Raw genomic sequence first — 25,671 nt, 5'->3', positions numbered from 1 at the left:
CCAGTATCAAAAACCATGAATTTTGATACCCATATTGCCCAAATTTGTATGGTTCCGTAAATGTCCTCCCGGTAGAACCTTCCCTCAGGGCACTGGCCACTCCGGGTGTGGCCAATCCTGCCAAAATGGCCATTTTCATTACCAGTATCAAAAACCATGAATTTTGATACCCATATTGCCCAAATTTGTATGGTCCCGTAAATGTCCTCCCGGTAGAACCTTCCCTCAGGGCACTGGCCACACCGGGTGTGGCCGATATCCTACCAAATTGTTCCCAATAATTTCGGTATTCCGGTGACCGTTCTGGCTACCGTCAATAACTTCTTGGACCTCCTCTCAAGTTCGTGCACCACCTGCGTGTGTGTGTGTGAGCAATAAAATTCCCAACGTAAGGTCCGTCTTTGATGAAAGTCTGATGGACACTAAATCCTCCAGAGGCTAACTTTTAGCTTAAATAGTTTTCACGGCATCTACGCAACAGAAACAGAATGTCACGCCGAGGGCTTGCGACGGTAACGCTACATTTTCGAAAAATTTTGCATTGACACCGCAGATAGAGCTTTAAGACAAAGTCCTTTGTCAAAAGCAATTTCTCAGTGGTAAATTTTAAAATAACTATATAGTGACTAAAAATCTCATCTCATTCATCTTTATTTTCAAGATTCGGAGCCACATTTCGTAGACGTGGATAACTACCCGCGGTTGATTTACGATTTGGCCAACAAGAGCATTGTGTTTTTGCATCCTCTCATGCAAACCAAGGTCCTCTTTGCAGTGCCAAAGAATCGATCGCGAATGAGTGGCAGATTTCGGTTCAACGATTCACTAACAACAAAGTTTAGGGTTCTGCTTATGTTCTATTTCATGATCCTTAACTTTTTTGGACAGTTCCATCGAACGATTTACGGACCTTCACGTGAAACCGATCGAACTTATTTGTTTTTGGCAAGTGCAGGTATATTGTTTAACGCTGCATTGGTGGATTTCAAGCGGCTAAGGATCGTCGCAACAGCGATAATGCTTGCCCACGTGGGATTCAACGCGTATTTCCAGGCAACCTACTTTGAAATATCCAGCGTTCCCTACAACCACGACATCAATACGTTGGATCACTTGCTAAAAACAAACTTGCGTTTTGTAACATCGCAATCAATCTACGACTGCTTACGTGAGATTACGGGAGATTCCCGTATTCAACAAATCATAAAACGCCTCGAAATCTACGAAGTTAAGGACGATTACTTTGAAACATTTTCGCAGAGTTCTTACGGACTGTTGCTGATCGATTACAAGGCTCGCCATTTGGCTCAGATAATCCACGACAATCATGGTAACGATTTGGTACATGTCGTGCCTGAACCGGTGCACGAGTTCTACCAAGCGATGAAAGCTCGCAAGGATCTGCCCTTTATCAGAAGGTTCAACGAGTTGATCAGTCAGATGATCGAAACCGGAATGGTTCTACACGAGTTAAACCGAGTTGTTGCTAATAATGAACTAAAGCGCCTGGACCGGGTCAAACGGGGCAAAATGGCAACCAATGTTGGGGCTATTTCCGACGTTGTGACATTTGACGAACTGATTCGAACAATAAGTTCTCATTTAACTTTTTTTATTTTTTCTTTCATAGCGTTTTTCGGAGAATTGCTGTGGCACAATTTTGGAGAATGTGCAAAGCAAATGGTTGGTAAAATGTTGGCTGTTTTTGCTAGCAGGTGCTACGAAATAATGTGGTGCGTAATTGTTGGACTCAAAACGTTTCACCTTAAAAACAATTTGATGAAGAAGATCTGTTAGAAGATATTACAACTTAAAACCTATTTTGATAAGTTAACCTCTATTTGCAATTATAAGTTTTGTTAGATAAAATTCTTTTAGTTTTTTTTCACAATCACTCATTTGCAACACTGATAACAAAACTATATTTTATACTAAACACATATAAAACTGTAAATAAGAGTGTTTGGTATGGTATGTCCCCGCATCCTTCCTCCCCTGTAGGTTCTGTGAAATGGGGAATTCTCTACCAACTCACACGAAATCGGGAAAAGCAATGTAGATTCGAAAAGTACATTAAATTTCCCATAAAATGACATGTTCCAAAAATTTTTACAGTCGATTAACGGAAAATAGGAGAATTTTAAAAACTTTTTTAGTGTTTTTTTTCGGAATTCTGAGTACGCCATCAAATCGGGCGTCTAATTTTTCATATAAGTCCCTTTGACACCAAATTTCTATCTCATCACCGTTTCAGGCTGCAAATTATTGAAAAACACCTCTTTTTTCGCATGTTCAAAAATGGAAGGGGTCGTACCACCCCTCCGTCACGAGATATCAAAAAACGGACCTCGGCTCAGGGACAAAAGTTACCCCTTAGGACAAAGTTTCACGCAAATCGAAGAGGGGTCGGGGCAACTGCTGTGTGAGTTGGCGGAAAATTACCCAAATGTGATCCGTTCTCAGAATCTTCTCTGCGGTAAACATAACGTGCTAAGGATGGCCGTTTCAACTTTTCTTTTACATTTTCGGGTGTACTCGGATGAACTACAATCATTAATAAGAAAGAAAAGTGCTTGGGGCGTAATCTAATCACAAGATCATAGATTAGATTAGTTTAGATTAGATTAGACAGAGCCTCGTTCGATTATATTTGTTTTTGTTTGGTGTTTTCGATAGCAAATTTACTTGATAAACTTAACAGTTCTAGGTATTACGGTGTTACTAAACGTGTCTTCTTTTGGTGCAAATGACTTTAAATCCAACTATCTTCTTCCACATTATTTCGTAACCAAGACATCGTACTGCATTCCATATTTCAATAATAGCTCTTTTAAGATATTCTCCAACGTTGTGGCATAACAACTCACCAAAGAATGCAACAAAACTTGCAACTAAGAATACCCGATGCGAGGTCACGGTCCGAATCAGTTCCTTACAACTGACCACATCAGCCACAGGCATACTATTGAGGGCCACTTGACCTTGTTTAATTCGCGCCAAACGTAGTTGTTTAATGTAAGTAGTCACCCTACTAAACTCATGCTGAACTATTCCAGTTTCGACCATCTGGCCAATCAGCACGTCGAATCTTCTCTTGAAGGGCAAATCTGTGCGAGTCACAATCGCTTGGTAGAGCTCGTGGACTGGTTCTGACACGACGTGAACCAAATCATTTCCGTGGTCATCGTGGATGGTCTGAGCCAAAAAATGGGCCTCACAGGCGATCATTAACAAACCATGAGTTTTCTCCGAAAATACTTCGATGACGTTTCTTGATATGAATCGCTGGTAATATCTCGTAAACTGTCGTAGATTGTTTGTGACGTTACAAAGCGCAAATTGGTCTTCAACTAATGATCCAACGTGTTGATGTCGTGGTTGTAGGGGATGCAGTTCTCTAGGATTTCGGTCATTCGATTTTTTTTGTATTTTTTAATCCGACTGAAACTTTTTTGGTGTCTTCGGTATGCCCAAAGAAGCCATTTTGCATCATTAGTTTGTCCATATAATTTTCCATACAAATTTGGCAGCTGTCCATACAAAAATGATGTATGAAAATTCAAAAATCTGTATCTTTTGAAGGAATTTTTTGATCGATTTGGTGTCTTGATTTTCCTGATTTTTTCAAAAAATCGAAATTTTGGTCGTAAAAATTTTTCAACTTCATTTTTCGATGTAAAATCAAATTTGCAATCAAAAAGTACTCTACTAAAATTTTGATAAAGTGCACCGTTTTCAAGTTAAATCCATATTTAAGTGACTTTTTTGACACATTAGCCTGTCCCATTTTGAGGTCATGTCGAGGAATTTCAGGTGCTCACTTCTTAAATGATAGATTATGATGTTAGGAACAATGTTTTCTTAGACAAGAAAAAATAATAAAATACTTTCTCGCACCCCCTAGTCGATTTACTGAAAAAAGTCACTTTTTTGAACAAATTTTCTAAAATCGCTTGGAATCAATACAAAAACTGTTTTGATCAGGTGTGTATTATCTTCAAACGATAGGTTTTTGTCAATAGATTAAGATGCACTATCAATATTGGACCAAAATTTAAGTTTTTGGACTCTCCCAGGCTCGATTTGTCGCCCGTTTTACCCCACTTCCCTTTGTCGTAGAGGGCTCATATTTGGCATGAGTTCATATCATGTATAGACAAACAAACGCTGAAAGTTTCATCCAAATCAGAGCACCTCGATACGACCTCTAGAACAAACCGAGCAATATTTACAAAAACTGCCTTTTAAGGCACGCAAATAACATTCCAAAAGGGTGTAGCTCCAAAACATCACTGTTTACACGAAATTTGATTTCAGATTCGGAGTCAGCGGCCAAAATTACTATAAAAAAGTATACCCTGACCATTGAGACATATGCTTGCTACATCGTGTAATTAGTAGGCCTTGCTTCTGAATTCTGAGAAATTTTGAAAATTGGCACTTTTTTCCTCACTAAAACTCAAATATCTCGGCTCTGGAGTGTCGAAATTGGATTTTCACAGAAGAAAAATGTGCGCCATGAAATTTCCTACGAGCTGCATGCATTGGTTTCACTGGGAAAAATAGGCTACCCTAAATTAAATGAACATTTCTGAAAAAAGTTTCTAAAAATTGCGATTTTTTCGACACAAATCCGCCTGGGAGAGTCCAAAAACTAAAATTTTGGTCCAATATTGATAGTGCATCTTAATCTATGGACAAAAACCTATCGTTTGAAGATAATACACACCTGATCGAAACAGTTTTTGTATTGATTCCAAGCGATTTTAGAAAATTTGTTCAAAAAAGTGACTTTTTTCAGTAAATCGACTAGGGGGTGCGAGAAAGTATTTTATTATTTTTTCTTGTCTAAGAAAACATTGTTCCTAACATCATAATCTATCAATTAAGAAGTGAGCACCTAAAATTCCTTGACATGACCTCAAAATGGGACAGGCTAGTGCACATGTTTGCCCACTTTTGAAAAAAAAAATATTTTTGAAAAGCTGAGAAAATTCTCTATATTTTGCTTATCGGACTTTGTTGAAACGACCTTTAGTTGCTGAGATATTGCAATGCAAAGGTTTAAAAACAGGAAAATTGATGTTTTCTAAGTGATAATTTCAATCCACTACTTTTGAAAATTCTGTATCTTTTTTTGTGACGCACTATAGCACCATACTCTCTTTGGGATAGCTGTTCAGGACATTGAGGGTTATACTTTTATGGTGTTAGTTGCATAAATTAATAATACATAAATTTTGTTGATTCAAAAATGTCAAAATGCAAGTTTCCAAATTGTAATTTTCATACACATTTCATTCGCCTTGCGCCAATCGTTGGCTTTACCAATCGTTCAAAAATTTTGGGAGATTGCTTGGGATCCTAAAAGGGACCTGAACAATGTGTTGCAGATTGAATTTTTATCATTTTCAATTTTTCCATATCACTCGATTCCACCCTGCTGTTTGTTTCACACTGTTTAAATTTGTTGAAATCTTGGTTCAATTTTATTTCAGTAAATGATATCTTGAAAGCCCCTTTTCAAATCTTGTTATCCATATCCTTCTTTTTAACGAATCTAAATTTTAAAATCAGTTTCATCAGTCTCCATTTTTTGTCGTGCTGAGTTTGAAATATCCCTGGACAATTGCATTACCCTTAGAGTTTTAATTCCTTAACAGTAAAAAGTGACATTCGTTTCAATTGAACACAACTACATAATGGCTATGTAGCGGTAATGGATTTGACCAATTATAACAAAAAAAAAATCGTTTAGTCGCAATAAACAAGAGTGAAAGCCAACATTACAACGAATGCCACAACATTTAATAAATAACTGTCTAAGCTACGGAGTGTCACCATGTTCTTTTTAATATATTTTCTATATTTTATGAGTTTCATCAAATTTACAACCACCAACAAAATTCTTGATCTTGTGCCTAGTCATTATATAAACGTTACTCACTTGCAAATCTTTTTTGAGGTAAGTTAAGCATTCTAATTTCATGAATAGTAGTTACAAGATGACTCATCGCACAGGGTATTAAAAAGGTGTATTTCATTAATTTACCCAACGACGTGGAGAGTGATAAATACGTAAATTTTTTCAACGATCGGTGGAACATACCTGCGTACGTGATTTCTCATGAAAATTTAGAGAATATCAACGTCCTAGAACGAGCCCCCAGGAAGCACTCTGACTCCGAGGGGTACGTGGTCTTCATCACAGGTGAACAGCAATTTCTTTCGTCTCTACGTTTGGTGAAAAAGACGAACCCGCTTGCGCGATGCCTCATAACATACCCTATAGCCACGGTTGAGGAAGTGGCTGACCTTCATAAACTTGTGTGGAGGTTTTTCCACCTCGTGAATGTCGTGATTGTGACGCCAACTTCTGAACAGCATTGGAGCCTGTTCAATCCGTTCACGATGGAGTATCACAATTTGGCAGCTTTGCACAATTCTCGAGGATATCTTCGGAAAATGCAAAACTTTCAAAATTTAAGCGGATACCCAATTCTGGTAATGTTGCAAATGTTATTGGGTAACTTGATTTTTAGATGACTTGTGTTTATTTTAGATTACAAAAATTATAAATAACAATAAAAAACCTGGGTTGCACTCCATCGGAATTAATATCATGCAGGTGATGAAACAGCACATGAATTTTTCTATCCAACCGACGTCTACTAAATTTCTAGATGGTAATGTTTTATTTTGAATGGGGTTAGACAAATGAGCACAGAATCCAGTCAAACTTTTTTTTTCCTAGATTCGGATCCTGGTAATGTTGATGTTGATCTTCACCCACGCTTGATTTACAAATTGACTGCAGAAAAAACGGATTTTTTGCATCCTTTAACACAAACAAAGTTGCTCTTTGCAGTGCCGAAGAATCGCGATCAGTTAAGCAACAGATTTCGATTTAAGGAATCACTTACAGTTCAGTATCAGATGCTGATTTTGGCCTATTTTCTCATTCTTTGTTCGTTTGGGATATTTTTCCGGCGGACTTACGGACCAACACGTGAAACAGACCGGTCTTATTTGTTAATGGCTAGTTTCGGGATATTGCTGAACGTTTCATTAGATAGATTCGAAAAATTAAGACACGTCGCAGTTGCGGTGATGCTTTTTAATGTTTTCTTCAACGCATACTTTCAGGCTACATACTTTGAAGTTGCAAGCATCCCGCGTAATCATGACATCAACACTCTGGAGCGTTTGCTAGCGACAGACCTGCAACTTATTACAACTCAACCAGTATACAATTGCATAAATGACGATACAGACGGTTCTCGTATTCAGCGAATTAGAAAACGCCTCTCTATCAATCCTCTGTCAAAACGGCAAACCATCGAGTCCTTCAGCAAGAACCCTGTGGGAATGCTGCTGATGGAACCCTTTTCCCGTAATTTGGCCCAAACCTTCCACGACGAAGACGGGCGCGATCTTGTGCACGTCGTTCCGGAATCGGTTCTAGTCTCCAACCTGGCAATGATGGCTCGCAAAGATTTACCCTTCATCAGGAGATTCAACGAGCTGATTGGCCAGCAAATTGAAACTGGGCTGGTCGAACATGAGTTCAGCAAATTGTTCCACGACATGGAGTTGATGCGCTTAGAGAGGGTCAAACGGGGCAAAGTGGTACGAGATAGCTCAGCCTGTGCGGAAGTCGTCACCTTTGAAGAGTTGGTCCGTTACCTGTTCACTCATCGACTTTTTTTAATGTCCGGATTCGTAGCGTTCCTTGGTGAACTTGTTTATCACAGATTTGGGGATGGTCTAGCACGAGCTGCGAACCAAAATTTGACAAGGTTTATCCACAGTTGCTACGAAATGCTGTGGACAGTAATAACTCATATCAAAGCGTTTAACTTTGATTGATTCTATGCATTATTCTATAAGTCGATGAGGCAAATCTTAAACTCGGTTCTATCCCATTCCCCAGAATCTCACTCCCCAGAATGAGCCATTCCTCAGAAATGTTAGGGCCTTGATAAACTTGTTATATGTATTTCCCATTTGGCATAATGCCATTTAGCATAATGCCGTTTGGCATAACGCAATGTGGCATAATGGCGCATAACATTTTCAACATTAATTCAATTCTAAAGTCGGTTTAAAGAAGACATCGTGACTGCTGCTGATACTAATTGACATTTTCCTTCTTCAAAAACACACTGCTGAAAGAAAATTCAACTTTTTCCCTTCTTTAAAGAAGGAAAATTTCAACGTTAAAGGGAAAATTAAACTTTCATCAGCATTAATGACAGTCAAGAGAGTTTTCCCATCTTTAAAGAAGGGTACATTCAACTTTTGTCAGCAGTTATCACTATATAGACGAAATCTAAACACTTCACATTTTAAAACTGATCACTTTTTGAAATAAATTACATTCATAATAAAAAAACTTTTCTGGGGAATGGGTCATTCTGGGGAATGAGTTTCTGGGGAATGGACCATTCTGGGGAATGGATTTCTGGGGAATGGCCTTCTGGGGAATGGGATAAAACCCTTAAACTCTTTTAGGTCATGGATGTTAAAAACATATCATATTTCTATTATTTTTAATTTTCCCATTGAACAAATACTCGAACTGAATTACTTTACTTCTCCCTTAGTCACATACAAAGAAATGCTCTGAACTTTCCGGGTTTTTTTTTCTCGAAATAATTTTCCAATGATAAAACCATTTTGTTGTTCTTAAAATGCTTGAAGCTACAAGATACAAAACCAACCAACCATTTATCGTTAATCAGAGTAAGTTTTTTCACTGCAAATATCTGAGGAGATTTCCCATGTCTAGGAAACTTTTGGCCCAACTTGACTTTCAACATCTTCAAGCCCATTCAAAGTTCAACAAAGATGATTCCAAGAAAACGCCGAAACTGGGGCTAATTGATTCACGGAGTTGCCCATCCAATCGGAGGACAAACGGTTGGAATGTGACGTAAAATTCCAGGCTTATCACGCTCAAACATAAGAATTTCGAGAAGCTTTAAAAGTTCACTATCGTCCATAAAAATGGCCAGCCGTTTTTGTGTTCTCATTTTTGCCCGAATTTATCCATCTTACTCGACAAATCCCACCCGAGGGAGGGGATGTGGGGTGGCAAAGGCAAACACGACATGATTTTTGAATAAAATAAATTTGACGCTTTTGACGTCCCCGGGATGGAATTATGACGGCCAAATCATCAGGCAAGCGAAGAGATAATGAAGAAGATTGTTGAACGCGTCCTCCCTCGCTCTCTTTGTCTTGGCGAGCTGTTGAACGAAGACACAAGGAGCGACCTTGCCGGAGCCAGAGTGACTCGGAAGAGCTGTTCGACGTGGAGCAGGGCAACACAATGTCACCATAGAGTGGGGTTGGAGACAAGTTGGAGAATATTTCTAACAATTAGAAAAAAAAACTAATAACTTCTTAACAGTTTAAGTTTTTTGGAAAAATAAACAGAAAAACTTGAAATAAAACAATGCGTTAAATTTTTGAACATATTTTTACATTTAGTGTATTGCTTATTGCGAGATAAAATCAATTTACTCCTTCGCAGTGACTGACAGGAGGTTACAGCCGCCGAACAACCGCTGTGTAAAAATCAGCAGGTTGAACTGAAATTCAGCGTTGATTTGGCTGTCAACCTGATTTGTTTTGAATATTTTCCGAAAAGTCAGCAAAAAACTCAAGCTTCAAGGCAAAGGTCTTGGAAAATTTTCACATCGAATAATCAAATCTTGGGCCGCTTGCTTCGCTTAATCACGAAAAAACATTTTTTTGCAATTCCGTCGTGAAACTATTTACTTTTCCTGTCATTTTTGAACGACGAAATAGCCTACTTTTCTGTACCAAAAATAACAGAATCGAATAGCAACACTTTTCAAAATAAATGCTGAGAAGTTCTACTTTTCAGCACTCAAATGGGTGCTGAAAAGTTGAACTTTTCAGCACTTGTTTTGAAAATTAACACTTTTCAACATTTTTTTGATTTAAACGATTTTTGACAAAATACATGAAAATTTGACATAAAATTTCACTCAGTGTGTTTTTTTTTTTGGAATTGCAAAAAATGTTTAATGGAACTCGTTGCAAAACTTGATTTTTTCAACACTCTTCGTATTTACCCAACTCGGTGAACCTCGTTGGATAAATGTACGACTCGTGCTGAAAAAATCATCTTTTTGCAACTTGTTGCATAAACTACTATTTTGCTTTCTTAATTTTGATTGTCGATCGTAGGCAGACACCTAAACTATTTTATAAAGTGATTGAGAATGGAATAAATGGGAATTTATTAGGTAATCAACAATTTCAATTTGACTGAAATTGGGTCGCCGAACTCGAATAATAAAAAAAAATAGAAAAAAAATGATTTTGTGGGAGGTTTGATTATCCAAAGTCCCATTAAACCTCCGGTCGATCGAACTTCGCATAATCGAACATTCGGATCATTGAGTCTGGACTGTATTTCAAAATTAATGACAGATTTCTAATCTAATCTAATCGAATACAAGCGCAGCCAGTCCGAAGAAAGCATCCTGGAAGAACTTGGGGTTAGATTACGCCCCAAGTTCTTTCTTGTCAATATTAATTATTGCAGTACACTTGAGTAACCCCTAAGATGAATTGCATAAATTAAAGCGGCCAGGCCTACTGCGTTGCATTAACCGCAGAGACAGATTCTGTGAACGGAGCACATTTCACAGAATCTACAGGGGAGGAAGGATGCGTGGACATACCGTACCAAACGCTCCTGTTTACAGTTTCATATGTGTTTTGTTTAATGTGTTAAGTGTAAAATATAGTGTGGTTATATAATCAATTAAATATAATAATGCAATATAATGATCATTTAATAAAATCCCTTCACCTATATATAATAACCACGCACCCAAGCACACAAACAGCGACACAAAAGAAATGAAAATGAGCATGCAAAAACAAGACAGCGCGTCCCCGTGGTCAGCGCACTAATCTTTCAAAATTAATGACAGATTTCAAATATTTAATACTTGTTCAGCAAATGTTACAAGTTGAGCCTCACTTTAAAAAAAAAATTTAAAGCGCAAGGCATCTTTCTGATCAATAAACTAAAATTTTAATAATTTTCCCCGTATAAGCCAAATTATTTCTGATATATGCCAAATACAAATTTCGATGCTTTATAATTCTTATCGATTACTAAGTATTTAACTGTTTACCTATTTTCACCACAAAATGTGAATTTTCAGACAAAAATTTGATTTTTCGGTTCAATGTCAAGAATTCCCTGGACAAAATATAAAAATTCCCGGGATTCGGGAATTCCCAATTTTTGAAAAATCCCGGGAATTTTGTCCCGGACGCACTATCTCTGATAAAAATCTACGATAAAAATTTATAATCCCGCGGAATGTGCAAATAAAATTTAAAAGAAATCAGCAAGCTTAAACCACTGCTCCATTTTCAATATTATTCTCTGAGCATAATCGACCAAAGCGGTCTGGAAAATTCGTTTGAAAAACTCGACAAATAACGACGATGAAGACGGTGACGGCGATGGAATGGCCAAAATGGTTATTATATTCTGCCGGAAAAGAAAAAAAAACAGGAAAATTAAGCACTGATTGGAGTCGCAGAGTGTCGTTTATGCTAGCATAAATACAATTATTAGGACGAAATCTTCGTAATTGGAACTGCGAACACGAAGAATGAAAGTCGCTTTTAAGAGCAATTCAGTTGAAGCGATAAATAGCACCCAGTCGGCCTGGGTTCGATTCCGGAAGGTACCGGTGGCATTTTTCGAGACGAGATTTCAATGCTGTAAAGCGAATAATTTGATTATTCAAAAGGTTCAAAAAGTTTCCTGAAATAATCATGTGAAATGTTTGTTAAAAGCAAAAGCATGCTAGAAGAAAACCTACAGAAAAAATATTTCTTGAAAATTCTTTAGAAATCAATGCTTTTTTAAATTTCGATATCGTTTATCAGCATATTAACCTTTCAGAATCAATTTCATGCTCAAAAAATATGGAGCTTTATTGTTAATTTACTATCTAGGGGAACTATACCCTTTCTCAGCCTATTTCTATTATCGGCCTATCAGCACTTTGATCATGAATTATAGCTTATATAAAGTGTTTTTGACTGTTCCAAAGTAATAAATAGCTCAAATAAAAGTGAGCAAGCAACTCTCCATTGTTGAAACATCTGAAAATGTTGATTTAATAGCAGAAATGGCAAAAGTGATGAGAATTGGTCGAACGGCTTAGTGTGATTAAAATGCGTATATTTCCCCTAATTAGAGAGTAAATAATAATAAACTGAAATAAGATTCAAAAAATTTCCCTTCTCTATAAGAGAGTGCGCGTCTCTGTTTATATCTTGTGCAAACTTCTCCCACCCCTTTTCACCGGAAATTCAGCTTAATGGATTTTATTCCCTCGGCCTGACGATGGTTTCACAGGTGGCACTACGGGAAAATGTTGAAAAATTTATTTTTTATGATCTTGATATACATCTTTTATAACTTACTGATATTTTTTAATAATAAGTTTCAAAAGTTGATAAACTATATGGTTCTAAATGTCTTAAGTTTGACCTTTATTTGACACAATGAACTTGGTTGGATCCAAAATAAACCCCGTCAATGGCCGCACGTGGCTTGGAGTGACAAGGTGGTAGCCCCGTCAAGCAATGAAATCCGATAAACTTGTGAATGTCAATAAAGGCTTTCCGTTCACTTTGCCTCGCTTTGTCGGGAAGCGACTGCGTGGCAATGGCTGAAAAGGCCGCTTAACGAAATACGAGCTCGCGGGATAATAAAACCATGGTATTTACGGAGGTTTGGGACCAAATGCTGCGAAAAGTTTCTCTCGTTGTGTTGGGTCCTTTGGAGCTTATCGAAATCGATAAAATTACAAACTTGGCTTTCAAAGTATAGTGATTAGAGTTCTTAATTAAAATTTAGAATGTTTAGCCTTGCGAGTAAATAACTTAGGAATATTTTTCTTTTCTCAAACATTCCATTCCAGCGGCATCACCGGGACTTCGGAATTTGGCACTGGTCATTAAGCCCCCCTGGGTGCGGCGAGGTCAGGAAGCCCAGCTGCACTGCCAGTACGAGATGGAGGGTGCGCCACTGTACTCGGTCAAGTGGTACCGGGGCACGTTGGAGTTCTACCGGTACTCACCGTTCGAGAACCCGCCGGCCAAGATCTTTCCGTTTACCGGCATCAAGGTTGACGTAAGTAAAACTACACTTTTCTGAAGTTTTTCTGACACAAATTTCGGGTTTACTTGTTTTTTAAGGCGTAATATAACAGTGAACGAAGCGAGAGTAGTTTGACGTCCAGTTACCATCTGCATACAATATAATTCCAGTTACATCCTGCTCTCTCCGTGAAACAACAACACCATTCATTGAACAGCAGGGCGTGACACGTTGTTCGTCACCCAGGTTCAGCCGAGCATAATTAATGCTTAGCAAACATTATGCCAGCTACGCATCACATCCACCTTGTACGGCATATACGTTGAACCCTTTAATCTGCATAAATTGAAACATGCACTCGTCCTCGCCCAGGCAAAGCTCAAGTCACGTTCACCGTAGCTAAAGACATTTCACCCTGAGTGCTCAGTGTCAAACCTGAAGACTGCAGACGGACTCAACCCACGCACGGCGCGGGCCACCACACCCGGGTCTTATCTGGCGATTGTCGTCGTGACGGCCTCTCGATTCAGGTTTGATGTGGACAACGGGACTGCACTCAGCAGGACAACAGATCCCTTGGGTCAACAACGAACGGCATTCAGGTCCGGATCTCGAACACTCGTCGGGCGGAAGTTCACCCCGGAAGCTCAAACATAAGCTCGATGACAGGTTTCGGGATGCTGCGAGACAGGGCGTCCGGGTCGACCTTTAAACCTGTTCCATTCGGCATGCTAGGGGATGAAGTTCTGTCCCGCGTGAACTACTAAATTTGCATAAGCTGAATAGTGAGTTTAAATTTACCATCGTTGTTTAGAGTGGCCATTTGAAATCACTCTAATATGTTTTTACCAGCAAACTATTACCACCGAGAAACTGAGACGTACTGAAACACGACTTTGAAAATAACTTTCTTGACTCCCAAATTTTTTTTTTGACGATATTTTGACATTAATGTGCCATTTTTGCCGCAGAGCCAGAGTCAGAGTACAGTTCCATTATCAATGTTTAATAACCTTTCAACTGTTGCACTACAGAAGAAAAAAATGTTTATGAAATTGTCACTTGAATATTTGGAAATCTGTGTCTTAACCTTCCCCTGGTATTAAAAAAATCACACGTTAAAAATCCAGTTTTTTTTAAATTAAATATGTCTTTATTGAACTTTCTTATAATAATTACATTTCATTTACATTCTAAGTGATATGGCTTAAAGCTCTTCATCTTTGTTATATTTTTCGTTTTATTATTAACTGTTCACATTCATTTATTTACTTCAAATTGTTTTACATTTTTGCATTGAATCGAATACATTTGGGTAAAAAAGAAAAAAATAACTTTAACAACTAATCCTAACTTAAAACTAAAATAAAAATTCTTTGAATTATTCAAAATCATTAGAACGAGTAAACTATGAACTGTATTTTAAGATGAATGCTCCAAGGGTTCTTACTTGTTCCTGGCGAGTTTTGCACCTACTCAGTGTTGTTGTCATCTCGAAGAAAATGTTCAGAAGTTCTTGTGGTGAAAACAGGTCACTACTGCCATCGCCCGTTGATGCTGATTGGTTTTCCTTCGGTTGCTGACAGAAGCCAGGAGGTGTTGTATTCTCTGCAACTTTTTGCCGCTGATTCAACGGCAATGGCTGCAGATTTGGGACCACACGAACAGATCCCGCTCCAGGTGACGCCAAAGCAGGAAAATCCACGTCCGTGAAAGTTGGTGGTGTTTTGCGACGATTTGGTTGGTGCCTCGTCATCGCTTGCTGCCGAATTTTTACAAACTCAGCTCGTTTTGGGCAGCTACGATTCTTTGTCGAATGGTCGCCACCGCAATTGAAGCATTTCGCTTCGATGTTCTCGTTGATTGTTTCGCAAGCTTGAGTTTTGTGCTCACCTCCGCAGGTTGCACATCGACTCTTGATGAAACAGTTCCTTCCACCATGTCCAAACTGCAAGCAGTTCGAACATTGCGTCACGTCACGATGCACTGGACGATAACGTTCCCATGTCACGATGATGTTGAAAATTGCCCGAACTGCTTTCAGCTCAGACGGCGTCGTCGATCCTTTCTCGAGATGAATCATGTACAGTTGATCACGATACTTGATGTCCTTGTTGTGTCTCGTCATCTTGAAGACTTCGATCACGTTCAACTTAAGAGTTTTGAGCTCTTCTTTCAGCACACTCACATCCATGTCGTACAGGCCACGGAGGACCTGTTTCATGGGGCGTTTACCTGGATCGTCATGGCTGTATTATTCAATCTTTGTGATGTTTAGGAAATCCCGAACGTAGTTGTAATCCTTTCTGGTAGGTAGCAGAATTTTGAGTCCATCAGCACACAAGCGAATGGAAGCTCGTAATGCACCAGATTTGATAAACCCGGTCAGCCACTTTTGCACCGAGTCCGATGACGATGTTTTCACAAAAATTGGTGGCAACTTTTCCCGTCGTTCAAATTCTTCCTTCTTGCTCACGTCCACAGGGAGGGTAGCGAACTGGTTTCTAGACGAATTTTGAGCGTCCTTACTCAAACTGCCTGACTTTGCAGGTAGCTCTTCGGCACTTTTAGCTTCTTCAAATCTACCGATCCTGCTGGTGAGGAACGCCTTTTTTTCTTGCCGTGAGGCATTTTTTGCACTTTTTAGCACTTTTTTGGTGTGTGAGGGACACACGTCTGACTCGCTTCTCTGCTGATCGTAGACTGATTAAAAATCCAGTATTTGACCGATTCCGGTTCTTTTGCAGCAGGCTTGGCCAAATGGTTTAGCTGTCCGCTTAATAAGCGGAAGATTATGGGTTCGATTTCCATCTGCTCCAACCTTCCATCGGATGGGGAAGTAAAACGTCGATCCCGGCCTTGGATGTTGTGAGGCCGTAAAGATCATCCCATGTGTAGGAGTCGTCTCCACGCTTTAAGTACAAACAACACACTAAACCAAGCCTGCTCTGGTGGAATCGCTGGCGGCGCTTGGACTCGCTATCCAAAGGTCGTCAGTTCGAACCCTGGAGTAGAAGGTTCCTTGGAGTGAAAATAGGTTTGGGTGCTCTCCCCATTCAAACCACCTTGGAAAACCGGATTTGGTCACTGTGGCCACCGGAAATTGGCTACAACCGAAAAAAGATCTTTTTGAGGCCCCAACTCTGATGTCCTTATCTCCGGTAAATTTCAACCAATTAGGATGCTCCGGGTTGCACTCGAAAGGTACTTTTACCACAAATATCAATATCAGGCCAGGTGACCTATCCGTTCTGGAAATCCGGAGCATCCGAAATGTTCATGCCAGAACTACTCTGGAGTGTTACTGGCCATATCTGGGAAACCTAAAACCGGTTCCCGGGTACCCGATGAACGGCCAACTTGGCTTTTTTTTTGGTGAAAACCCATCATGTTGCACATCAAACTCCATGAAATTGAAAGATATGGTCATCTTTGGTAATGCCGTTGTTTGCTGAGCCATCCTGGCCAATCTGGAACCGGTTACCGATGGTCCCTTGGCGACACTTCCGGAATATGAGAGAAACCCTATCATACGACATATCAATCTTCATGAAATTGAAAGATGTGTGCTCCCCTAAGGGTCATTCAAGGTTTATTTGTTTTGTGGCAGTGCGTGGCCGAATGGTTACGCTGTCCGCTTTGTAAGCGGATGATTCTGGGTTCGATTCCCATCTGCTGTAACCTTCCATCGGATGAGGAAGTAAAATGTCGGTCCTGACCTTGGTTGTTAGGCCGTTAAGTCATTCCAGGTGTAGGAGTCGTCTCCATGCCACAAGTACAAACAACACACCAAACCAAGCCTACTCCGGTGGAATCGCTGGCGGCGGTTGGACTCGCAATCCAAAGGTCGTCAGTTCAAACACTGGGGTGGAAGGTTCTTTGGAGTAAAAAGAGGTTTGGGTGCTCTCCCCATTCAAGCCTTCGGACTCCTAGGTTCGAGTTGGGTTCGAGCAGAAACTTGCAATAGAGACCAGAAAAGACCCGGGGGTCGTTTATGTGGATGGTTTGTTTGTTGTTTGTTTTGTAAAATGTGTATCGATTCTTGCATTATAACTTGGATTTTGCCCGCACTTTTCTCTCGCACTTTTGACAGCAAAAATTAAAAAATCTAGGCAACCACTCGTTGTTTATTTACATTTCCAGTCGCAGTTTCCACCAAACTGAACTATCGCACTTCAAAATTGCGAGTGACAGCTAAAAAACAAGTGATAAACCTCGGCTCTCTTTGATCATTTTTAAGGAAATTTCAAATTTCCCAAGCCAGTTTGACAAGTCGCAATAGTGCGATCAGTAGCAATAGGCCCCCAAAACCAAAGCTAAAAACTCGATTCGCCACCTACATTCGAGTAGGAGAACTTTGGTGCAAGGTTACGTTTACGTTTTTGCGCGATAAGTGCAAAGGCGAGTGAAAACTATTTAAAGGTTTTTTAAAAGAAAATTGATCTTTTGGAATAAAATAAAGTTAACAGGAGGTAAGAAATAAAAAGTTCTATCGATTGACTTTTTGATTTTTTTGCTAAGTTGTCTTTTTCATTGAAAATTCTTAGATCCGGATTGAAAACGCGAGAATGAGGTTAGATTGCAAATTTTGAAAATCATTCCAATTACCATTTTTCAAGCAGAGCTTTGCTTTTATGGTAGAAGTGACCTCGGAAGTGACTTTAAAAAATATTTTTCCTCTTGAATAATCTACATTCTCAATTGATTAGTTAGGCTTTGGTTGATTAAAACATTCCCTTATTTTGAATCAGATAATGAACAGGTTAAATCGGCCATCACAAAAATATTTTCGTTTATATCAATTAAGCTATTTATTTCTTACCTGAAAATGGTATAATTTGCTATAAATTTCGATTTTATGATGAAATAAAACAATTTCAAATTTCAAACCAACTTACTCGCTGTAGGTTATAATGAAAACATCACCCCAAGTTTCAGCGCCCTCTAGTGGGGGGTAATTTTGACGTTTGATTGCCTATAATTTAGTGCGATGTCCAAGTTAGTGAGAATTGCGCAATATTTATACTATAAATTTATTGTCAGCAAATTTCAAGGCTCTTGCATGTATATTAGGGTAGGTACGGAATTTGAAAAATTCTCAGATCAAGTTCTGGTGTGGTTCCCCTTGTAGGGCATCCCTGTAGAGACTCTCACGCCAAATTTCAGCTTATTGGTTGAAAACTGGCTTGTCTCAAGCGGGTTTAAGTTTACATGGAAATTACTATGGGAAATTTTGAAGTTTCGTTCATTCGCTCTTACAGGCTTGGGGAAAACATGTAGAAACTTCTAGGATGGCCAGAAATGAGCGGAATCGTCTGGAGAACAACTTTCCCTAAGATACCAGGTCGATTCTTTCAACCCCCATCGAGCTCAACGGCAATACATCCGGGGTTTTCGGAACCAACGATTTTCCCCAGAAAAGCATCAAATTTTCCTTAGCATGCTATGAATGCTTGATGAACAGCGTGACGCCACGTGTCAAGCAGCTACCACGTGATTGTAAAATTTGCCCCATAACAGTTTTTTTTCTTATTTGGAGGTTCAGAATACAGCTGAATAGTATCCTGATCACCATGAATAAGGCTACCAACTCTTACTGAGCAAAAATCCGTACACTTTGCCGATATGACACCATGGTGTAGCAAAAACTGTCAATGAATTATTTAGATAAATTAAATTTAATAAATTTGAGAATTAAAAATATAAAACTGCGTCGTTTTAACAGCTAACAAATTTCACAAAATGCTATCAGAGTGCTTATGACTTGCACGTTTAAAAGTATTCATAAAATAAACCGTGATTTGAATCAAATCATTATGTTCTTCAATTTTTTTTTGTTAAACGTTTAAAAAATTACGAAATGTCAAGTTTCCTTTTACGAATAATATCGTTCTCAGTGTTTTCACGAACGCATGTCCAGCGTTTTTTTATATTGAAAAGATTCTATATCATGTGAAACATAACAGTATATAGGATCTGTTAAAACTCTAGATTTGTTAATTCAAATGTTCATATGTTTTCACAAGTTTTAGAAAGCCTTTAGAAAATGATAAATATATTTAGTAAGGAATTTCTAAAAGAACAATTCAAGAGTTTAAAGGTCCTATCAACATACGAAAGACAATAGTTCAAAAACTCTAGAATTATTGATAATCATGTTTGAATTGAGGAAACCCCGGAAAACTCTCTCTTTTCAAAAAAGCAGTTCAATGATTAAAAAGTTGTTAAAATTCCGTACAAATCCGTATTATGCGTAAAATTCCCTACAAAAAATCTGGCCTGTTAAAAATCCGCGAAGAGGTTTGAAAATCCGTATGGTAAGGAAAAAATCCGTACAGTTGGTAGCCTTAACCATGAATGCTAATTCTATGGTTCAAAAAGTAATAAAAAGTAATTTTGTAAAGGCGATGCTAGTCCACGTGGTAGCTGTTTGACATGTGGCGTCGCGCTGTTCATCAAGCTGAGGAAAATTCGATGCTTTTCTGGGGGAAAACCGTTGGTTCCGAAAACCCCGGATGTATTGCCGTTGAGCACGATGGGGGTTGAACGAATCGACCTGATCTCTTAGGAAAAGTTGTTCTCCAGACAATTCCGCTCAATCCTGGCCGTCCTAGAAGTTTCTACATGTTTTCCCCAGGCCTGTAGGAGCGAATGAACGAAAATTCAAATTTTCCCATACTAAATCCCATGTAACTTGAACTCGCTTGAGACAAGCCAGTTTTCAACCAAATGAGCTGAAATTTGGCGTGTAAGTCCCTATGGGTATGCCCTACAAGGGGAACCACACCAGAACTTGATCTGAGAACTTTTAAAAATCCGTACCCACCCTAATGTATATAGCAAAAGTTATGGTAGATTTAATTTTCAAAAAGGCCGAAAAAGACCCCAATACCTTAGGAAGGTTAAGAAGAACTTATCAGATCGATTTGGTGCACCTTTCAGAAAAAAACCAGCTTTATCCACATGTGTGCTTGGAGCCTTCATCACTCCTTTTCAATAATGGATTTATAAAAATCCGGAAATAATAGATATCTGAAACTATACGCAATATCATATCTTTTCTGAATTCTTAGTTTGAATGGATTTTAACCCGTTAAAACTTTCATGTTTTGATTTTTTTTATCAGAAAAACTCATTTTGTTTGCATAAATGGTCGGTGGGTTAAGAATCGTTCCTAAATCCGTCCAATTTGCAAAATGTCTCATAGAAACTTACTTGCTCACTTTCCATACGGCTATTTATTGGTTGATAGGAGTTGAAATCCCTTTTCAGAAACTATAATCGAACGCCAAAGTGCTGATATACCAATATAATACTAATACTAATACTTAATACTTTAAAATTATGAAAAGTTCTTAAATTCTCAGCCCACTTTTTAGTTTATCATTTTGAATGGATCACCGGATGACACCGGAACAACCCCGGTACCTGCTGTTCCATATTTCAACGATAGCGAAAGGACATACACGGTTGGACAAGTTCCGTACTTAAACCGGACGGAATATGGGCCCTTCTTCCGGATGGGTGCGTGCTTGCGTCGTGCGTACAATTGCCGGAGTCGTGTCCGGGGGGGTATTTTATTACATATTTGATCAAAGGCTTTAATTTCAATTTGCCACTCATTTTCATGGCCAATGACGATGAGAGAGGGAGTGAGTTGTGCGTTGGATTTTGTTTCGGGTAGGATTCTGAGAGATGGCCGCCCTGGGCGTCAGAGGTTTGGGGTCCGTTGACCGAATGGATTAATGACCCACATGATTCATTGCGCCGGAATCAAGAGACGTGAAGCTTACGAATGACTCAGTTGGGGGCTTTATTTGGGAAGGTTTTCGCTCAGATTACCCTACAAAAAAGAGAAATATTAAGAATTCCTGGATCTTTTTGATTTAATATTGGCCAGTATTCAAACCATTTTTAAATTTAAACCAGCTCGCTTAGAAAGTGAAGATCGCTATCTTGTGTAGGTTTAAATTATTGAAGCACTTGAAACCCTTTTTCAAACATCTTCTATAAAGCTGCTGTGTCCCAAAGCCATTTGTATACACAACACAGTAAAAAAGGTAATATTGCATTTGGATGTGTTGTGTCAGAAAACATGCATACTTCTCTTAAAACTTAAATCAACTCTGAAAATGTGTAAATTTTAATCATGTTCCACATAAATTGAGGTTACATCGAAAACAGATGGTATACGACAAATATTCAACCTTCCAAAACTATATTTATTACTGTTTAGCAACACAACACAGCGCCTCGACCACTTTGCTCGATATGGTCGATGATGGTTAGGGGGCTAGGTTGGGCCCCGGAAAAGCGGACGAAAAGCTTGGGAAATGGATGAAACACAACTAAAGCGATAACCATAACGATAAAAACTACAAATTTCCACCACGTGGCAGCTATGACTGTCCACGAGAGAGAAAGGTCTACGGGATGGTTGGTCGGTATCTAAAATTGTACAAAAAGCTGAATGGAACTGAGAAACCCTGAACCTGAACCTATCGGTTGCCACGGGAGAGCTATTTACGAAGGTCGAGGTGTAGCCACTTGGAAAGTGAAATCTTAATTTTAGACTTCCTTCTTTTCGGGTGATCATGGCTGAGAGGGCTCAAATGGACAGTGGAAAATGACAGCAACGGTAGAAGGGTGTTTAAAGCACTTTTGATAACATTTTAAAGCTTGAGCGATAGAAAATCTTCTTTCTGGTTTCAATTGGCATTCAAATGTTAAATTTCAATACCAAATAGCTTCTTTGGAAATGATTATGACTTCATTTCAAATCCTCCATAGATACATTCCCACAACACTTTTCACTCCACTTAAATTTTCAACGCCTTGCCTCCCCCAACTCGCATTCTTGCGGGAGCAATCTTGTCCAATTTGGTACTTCTAATTGCCACACTGCTTGCTGCTGCAATCATTCCCCTTCCCCGTCCGCTCAGACATTCCAAAGAAAACCTTCGGAATCGTCCTCCTCATGATTCGCTCCTGATTACCAGGAATTGCCAGCTTGGTTAGCACGTGTCTTGATAGAGATTTTCCAACCCGCCTCCATGCGCTCGCCAATTAAAAGCTCAAAAGCTTGCTTTTATCGCGCACTTTTCCACCGGGTGATTCCGTATAATGTGGTGGTTATAGTTTGAACTGAAAATGAGGTGAAAATAATATTCATTAGACATCTTGGGGGGTTTCACTTGGGAAGCACTTCGGTTATTTTCTGCTGCTCTGGAATCGAGCGTTCGTTTTGATTTTTGTCATAAACTTTATTACCGGATTTCCTCGGATGTGCTTGATCGTGTTTTGAAAAAGAAGTTAGTTTGCATAATTAGTTCTTTCAAACAAGCGTTCATATAATTTGGCAGCTGTCCATAAAAAATTTAGTAAATATTCAAAAATATTCTAAAGTATTGCTAAGGAATTCTCAGAATAAAAACCAGTGACTAAAGATCATAATCAAAAGTTTCAAAATACAGAAATTTTTAAGGTTTATTTTGAAAAATACATAAACATTAGGGTGGTCCAAATCCGGACTTTTTTGGGGCTACCCCCTGAAATCAAAGATTGACCCATCACTAGGCTAAATTCCAAATTTGAGCTCATTCTGACCACGGGAACCCCTCCCTCCAATCGCTTAAAATTTGTATGGGAAAAATCGTCAAAATGTATGGAGAAAAGCAACTGTTTTACTTTTTTATCCGTGGAAGGCGCCATAGTTATCCGATTCTTACTCAGGTGAATGATTTAAATGAGCATAAGCCAAGGCTGCCTTTTATTCAAATTATATTTTTTCAGGGCACTTTTTTTTAATTTTGTCATAAGCTAAGAATTTATATGCTCATTATATCTCAAAACAAACCTGCTATTTTAGTTGAAAATTATAATAAACATGCCAGGAACGCAGCGCAGCGGATAGCAAACGAAAACGACGACGACGACGACAAAAGTCCAAGCAGAGAAACAGCGCGCGCTTGTAGGTAAACAGGCAGGCAGGCAGGCAGGCAGGCGAGCAAACTCGTGAGAGAGTTTGAACCTGAGAGAGAGCACGTGCGCGTACGAATTGGAAATAAACATCGTTGCTAGGTAGCCCCTTACAGCTGGCCGCGCAAAAAGGGTCAGTTTTGGGCGCTAATCCCGAGCATGGGTAAATAACAAGGGAAATGCGTAATAATACCTTTCTCTGGTATCAATACCAAATTTTGGTATTCCTGGACCCTTTAAAATTAGTCTTAAGGATTATGCAAGAGCAAAATGTGGTATCATACCAATTTAAGGTATTGTTTTGATATTGCAAAATTGCAGAATTTGTCAATGATCGAACACCACATTTTGGTATTCTTTTGGTATTACAGTATTTTATCAAATTCCTCTGCAACTATGGGAAAATTTTGACCAATTTTGAAAAAATAATTAATTTTGCGCTAAAATGATGTCTCAAAGCGAATGCTTTCATTCAAAACCGTAAATTTCAAACTTGATTTTAAACATTTTTGATATACCCCCTATAGAAATGACTTGAAATTGTGGAAAATATTATAAGTCAGGATGGCACATTTTGGTATTATTTTGGTATTAAAGTGTTTTATCAAATTCCTCTGAAACTATGGGAAAATTTTGACCAATTTTGACAAAATAATTAATTTTGCGCTAAAATGATGTCTCAAAGCGAATGCTTTCATTCAAAACCGGAAATTTCAAACTTTATTTTAAACATTTTTGATATACCCCCTACAGAAGTGTCTTGAAATTGTGGAAAATTTTCTAAGTCAGGATGGCACATTTTGGTATTATTTGAATATTGAAAGGTTTCATCAATTTTCTCTGAAACTTAGGAAATTTGTAAACAAAAATTTACGAGTTAATTAATTTTGCGCTAAAATGACTTGAAACCCAAAAATGTTAAAGATGATTTTAAAAATTAGTGTAATACACCCACTAATATTTTTTTCAAAAACGTTGAAATATCTCTAAGTCGGGATAACCAAATTCTTTGAAAAACGAGTCAATCGACAGATTAATAATTTTATTGAATTTCAATTCAGTTTCATTTTAATAATACTTATTTTTCAATCTTGTTATTTTTCAGAAGCTTCAAGAACTTCAAGCACAGGCCGTTCATCAATGACAAATGCATTCGGTGTGGTGAAGAATATCACTAATAACAACATGGAATCATCAGGTGAGTAGATTTGGCTGTTGCATATGAATAATTTCCGTTTTTTCACTAACTGCAACTGCTGCACTAAAAATGGTATGAAAATACCAAATTTTGGTATTACTTGTTCAAATACCAGCGACCATAATGTGCTCTTGGTTGCCCAGTAATTGATGGTAAAATACCATGAAATCATACCAAAATCATGTATGTGAAAGACCACAGAAATACCAAAATATGATTTTCCAAGGGCGCGGGAATACCTAAAAATAAAACCATGGCAATACCAAGTTTTGGTATTCAAGCAATGTTCCCCGAGCAGGGGTAAATAACACGGGAATACCAAATTTTGGTATTACTTGGGCAAATAACAGCGACCAAAATGTGCCCTTGGTTGCCCAGTAATAGATGGTAAAATACCATGAAATCATACCAAAATCTTGTATGTGTAAGGGCACAACAATACCAAACCATGTTATTCCAAGGGTAAAATAAAACCTCAAAATAAAACCATTTCAATACCAAGTTGAGGTCTTCTGGATTTTTGAACATTGCTTGAATACCAAAACTTGGTATTGCCATGGTTTTATTTTTAGGTATTCCCGCGCCCTTGGAAAATCATATTTTGGTATTTCTGTGGTCTTTCACATACATGATTTTGGTATGATTTCATGGTATTTTACCATCTATTACTGGGCAACCAAGAGCACATTATGGTCGCTGGTATTAGAACAAGTAATACCAAAATTTGGTATTTTCATACCATTTTTAGTGCAGCAGTTGCAGTTAGTGAAAAAACGGAAATTATTCATATGCAACAGCCAAATCTACTCACCTGATGATTCCATGTTATTATTAGTGATATTCTTCACCACACCGAATGCATTTGTCATTGATGAACGGCCTGTGCTTGAAGTTCTTGAAGCTTCTGAAAAATAACAAGATTGAAAAATAAGTATTATTAAAATGAAACTGAATTGAAATTCACCAAAATTCATTAATCTGTCGATTGACTCGTTTTTCAAAGAATTTGGTTATCCCGACTTAGAGATATTTCAACGTTTTTGAAAAAAATATTAGTGGGTATATTACACTAATTTTTAAAATCATCTTTAACATTTTTGGGTTTCAAGTCATTTTAGCGCAAAATTAATTAACTCGTAAATTTTTTTTACAAATTTTCTAAGTTTCAGAGAAAATTGATGAAACCTTTCAATATTCAAATAATACCAAAATGTGCCATCCTGACTTAGAAAATTTTCCACAATTTCAAGTCATTTCTGTAGGGGGTATATCAAAAGTGTTTAAAATCAAGTTTGAAATTTCCGGTTTTGAATGAAAGCAT

General features: G+C 38.3%; 1 protein-coding gene across 1 annotated transcript in view; it reads left to right on the top strand.

The window, feature by feature from the left end:
- Nucleotides 1-25,671, top strand: part of LOC120432499 (uncharacterized) — a 343,681-nt gene that overhangs the window by 39,916 nt on the left and 278,094 nt on the right. Inside the window, exon 3 of the mRNA XM_039597712.2 lies at nt 12,996-13,207. Within this exon, the coding sequence (XP_039453646.1) occupies nt 12,996-13,207 (212 nt within the window). The remainder of the gene's footprint in view (nt 1-12,995; nt 13,208-25,671) is intronic.

This window comes from Culex pipiens, chromosome 1 (assembly GCF_016801865.2).
Source record: "Culex pipiens pallens isolate TS chromosome 1, TS_CPP_V2, whole genome shotgun sequence".
Taxonomy (NCBI): Eukaryota; Metazoa; Arthropoda; class Insecta; order Diptera; family Culicidae; genus Culex; species Culex pipiens.
The sequence above is the reverse complement of the archived record's forward strand: the minus strand, read 5'-3'. Positions and strand labels throughout refer to the sequence as shown.